Source organism: Nicotiana tabacum, chromosome 15, assembly GCF_000715075.1.
Source record: "Nicotiana tabacum cultivar K326 chromosome 15, ASM71507v2, whole genome shotgun sequence".
Classification (NCBI taxonomy): domain Eukaryota; kingdom Viridiplantae; phylum Streptophyta; class Magnoliopsida; order Solanales; family Solanaceae; genus Nicotiana; species Nicotiana tabacum.
The window spans coordinates 124,232,989-124,235,689 of NC_134094.1; the positions used below are offsets into that span (position 1 = coordinate 124,232,989).

Here is a 2,701-nt window from a genome sequence, read left to right on the forward strand (position 1 = left end):
ATAAGAAAAACCTTGTAAGATAATATTGCTCCTCTTAAAATAAAGTGTCATACCTGAGGTGCCTTTGAGATATCGCAATATCCATTTTATACCTTCTCAATGCTCCTTTCCTGGATCTAACATGTATCTACTGACAATTCCAACTGCATGGGCTATGTTAGGTCTAGTGCAAACCATAGCATACATCAAACTTTCTACTGCTGAAGCGTATGGAACTTTGGACATGTACTTTCTTTCTTCATATATCTTAGGTGATTGCTCCTTCGACAAATTAAGATGGCTTCCGAGTGGAGTGCTTCTGGTATTTGCATCATGAAGACTGAACCTGCTTAGTACCTTCTGTATGTACTTTTCTTGAGACAATTTAAAGGTATCTTCAGACCTGTTTCTGCTAATCCTCATCCCAATCATTTGCTTAGATGGTCCTAAGTCTTTCATTTCAAACTCCTCTGCCAGTTGTTATTTAACCTGATATCATTTATGCTAGATCTTCCAATTAGCATATCATCAACGTACAACAGTAAATGATATAGGATTTATCAAGATTTTTGATATAATAGCAATAGTCCATCTCACATTGTGTGAAACCATTATTATGCATGAATCCATCAAATTTCTTATACCATTGTCGTGGTGCTTGTTTCAAACCATACAAACTCTTCTTCAACCTACACACAAGTTTTTCTTTACCAGAAATTTGAAAACCTTCAAGTTGCTTCATTTAGATGTCTTCTTCAAGGTCACCATGCAAGAAAGCAGTTTTAACATCTAGCTGCTCCAAATGCAAATTTTCTGCAGCTACGATACTTAGAACCAACCTGATAGTAGTTAATTTGACTACATGAGAGAATATCTCGGTGTAGTCAATCTTTTCCTTCTGCTGAAAGCCTTTTACTACTAATCGTGCTTTGTATCTCTTCTTACCATCATGCTCTTCCTTGACCCTGTACACCCATTTGTTTTGCAATGCCTTCTTTTCCTTTTGGTAACTCTGTAAGTATCCATGTTTTATTCTTTTGAAGAGAATTCATCTCTTCTTTCATGGCTAGCTTCCACTTATCAGAGCTTATCACCTGCATTGCATCAACAAAATACTCTGGTTCTCCAGCACCAGCCAGAAGTAAACAGTGGAGAGAGAGAGGGAGTTAACTTATCCGGAGCATTCGTGACTCTTTTAGATCTCCTTAATGTAGGTTCAGGATTAACTGATCCCGAATTTGATTCAAGCCCTGACTCCAGATCTGGTTCTCCATCTGATTCTATCTCTGGTTATGGTTCTGATTCTGATCCAGGTTCGGCTTCTAGTTCGACATCTTCAATTTTAGATCCAGTTGTAGTCTCTCTAGCCACTTCATTTTCTAAGATTTCTTCTAACTCAGTTGTTTCAGATGTCTGTCTACTAATGCTGGTTGGTTCTACTTCAAGCTTGTCTTTGTACATCACAATTTCATTAAATGTGACATTCTTGTGTCTTAGGATCTTTCTATTCTGATCATCCCAAAATCGATAACCAAAATTATCATCACCATAGCCAATACAGAAATATTTCTTGGACTTAGGATCAAGCTTATCTCTATCATTAGAGTTTAAATGCACATAAGCAACACAACCAAAAAATTTTAGATGTGACAGAGTTACCTCTGTTCCCATCCATACCTCCTCAAGAATTTCAAAATCCAGCGGTACAAAGGGTCCCATGTTTATGAGGTAAGTTGTCATGTTAACATCCTCGGCCCAAAAATACTTCGGCAATACAGAAAATATTCTCATACTTCAGGCTCGTTCATTCATAGTTCTATTCATCCTCTCAGCAACGCCATTTTGTTCCGATGTTCCAGGAATTGTCTTGATCATTCTGATTCCATTCTCAGAGCGAAATGCTTTAAACTCTTAACTATCACACTCTCCTCCATTATCAGACTTCAGACATTTTAACTTTAGACTTGTTTGATTTTCAACTTTAGCTTTCTATATTTTAAAGGTAACAAACACATCAAATTTATTTTTCAGAAAATAAACCCATACCTTTCTTGTGGAATCATCAATGAAGGTGACATAATAGTGTGAGCCTCCCAGAGAAGTTACAGGAGCTGGTCCCCACACGTCTGTATGCACTAGTTCCAGCTTCTCTTTCTTTGGCGTCCAGCCCGCCTTTGAGAAACTAACTCTCTTTTGTTTCCCGTAAATGCAATCTTCGCACAAACCTAATTCAATATGCTTTAGGTTTGGAAGCTTTTCTTTGGATGCCAATAACTTCATTCCCTTCTCACTCATATGCCCGAGCCTCCTGTGCCACAATGTTGTATCACGACCATGATCAATTGTTGCTATGGTATCTTTCTGTATTGCAATTGCATACAGTGTTCCCTTCTTAAATCCTCGTGCCAGAACCAAAAATTTCCTTTGGTTATCTTCCACGATCCTGTTACCGAATGTTGTTGTATATCCTTCATTGTCAATCTGACCCTATTGACTCGATTAGTGACCGCACAGGCTCAGCGCCAGGAGGTAGGTATTGGTCATGCATATAGGGCCATTAGTGTGAGGGTTCATGATTTCATTAATTTGGACCCTCCGATATTCACTGAAGCAGATCCAAACGAGGACCCTCAGGTATTTATCGATAGGATGCAAAGGACTTTGAGGGTAATGAAGGCCACTATGACTGAGTTAGTTTAGCTAGCTTCCTATAGACTTCGGG

At 38.5% G+C, this 2,701-nt stretch overlaps 1 protein-coding gene across 1 annotated transcript; it reads right to left on the reverse strand.

Moving 5' to 3' along the window:
• Nucleotides 1-1,890: 1,890 nt before the first annotated feature.
• On the reverse strand, nt 1,891-2,453 carry LOC142169846 (putative mitochondrial protein AtMg00300). Its single transcript, XM_075231771.1, has 3 exons — nt 2,430-2,453; nt 2,086-2,340; nt 1,891-1,968 (listed from the first exon to the last, which is right to left on the reverse strand). Exons 1-3 carry the CDS (start codon nt 2,451-2,453, stop codon nt 1,891-1,893), a joined length of 357 nt encoding a protein of 118 aa, XP_075087872.1.
• Between the last annotated feature and the right edge of the window lie 248 nt (nt 2,454-2,701).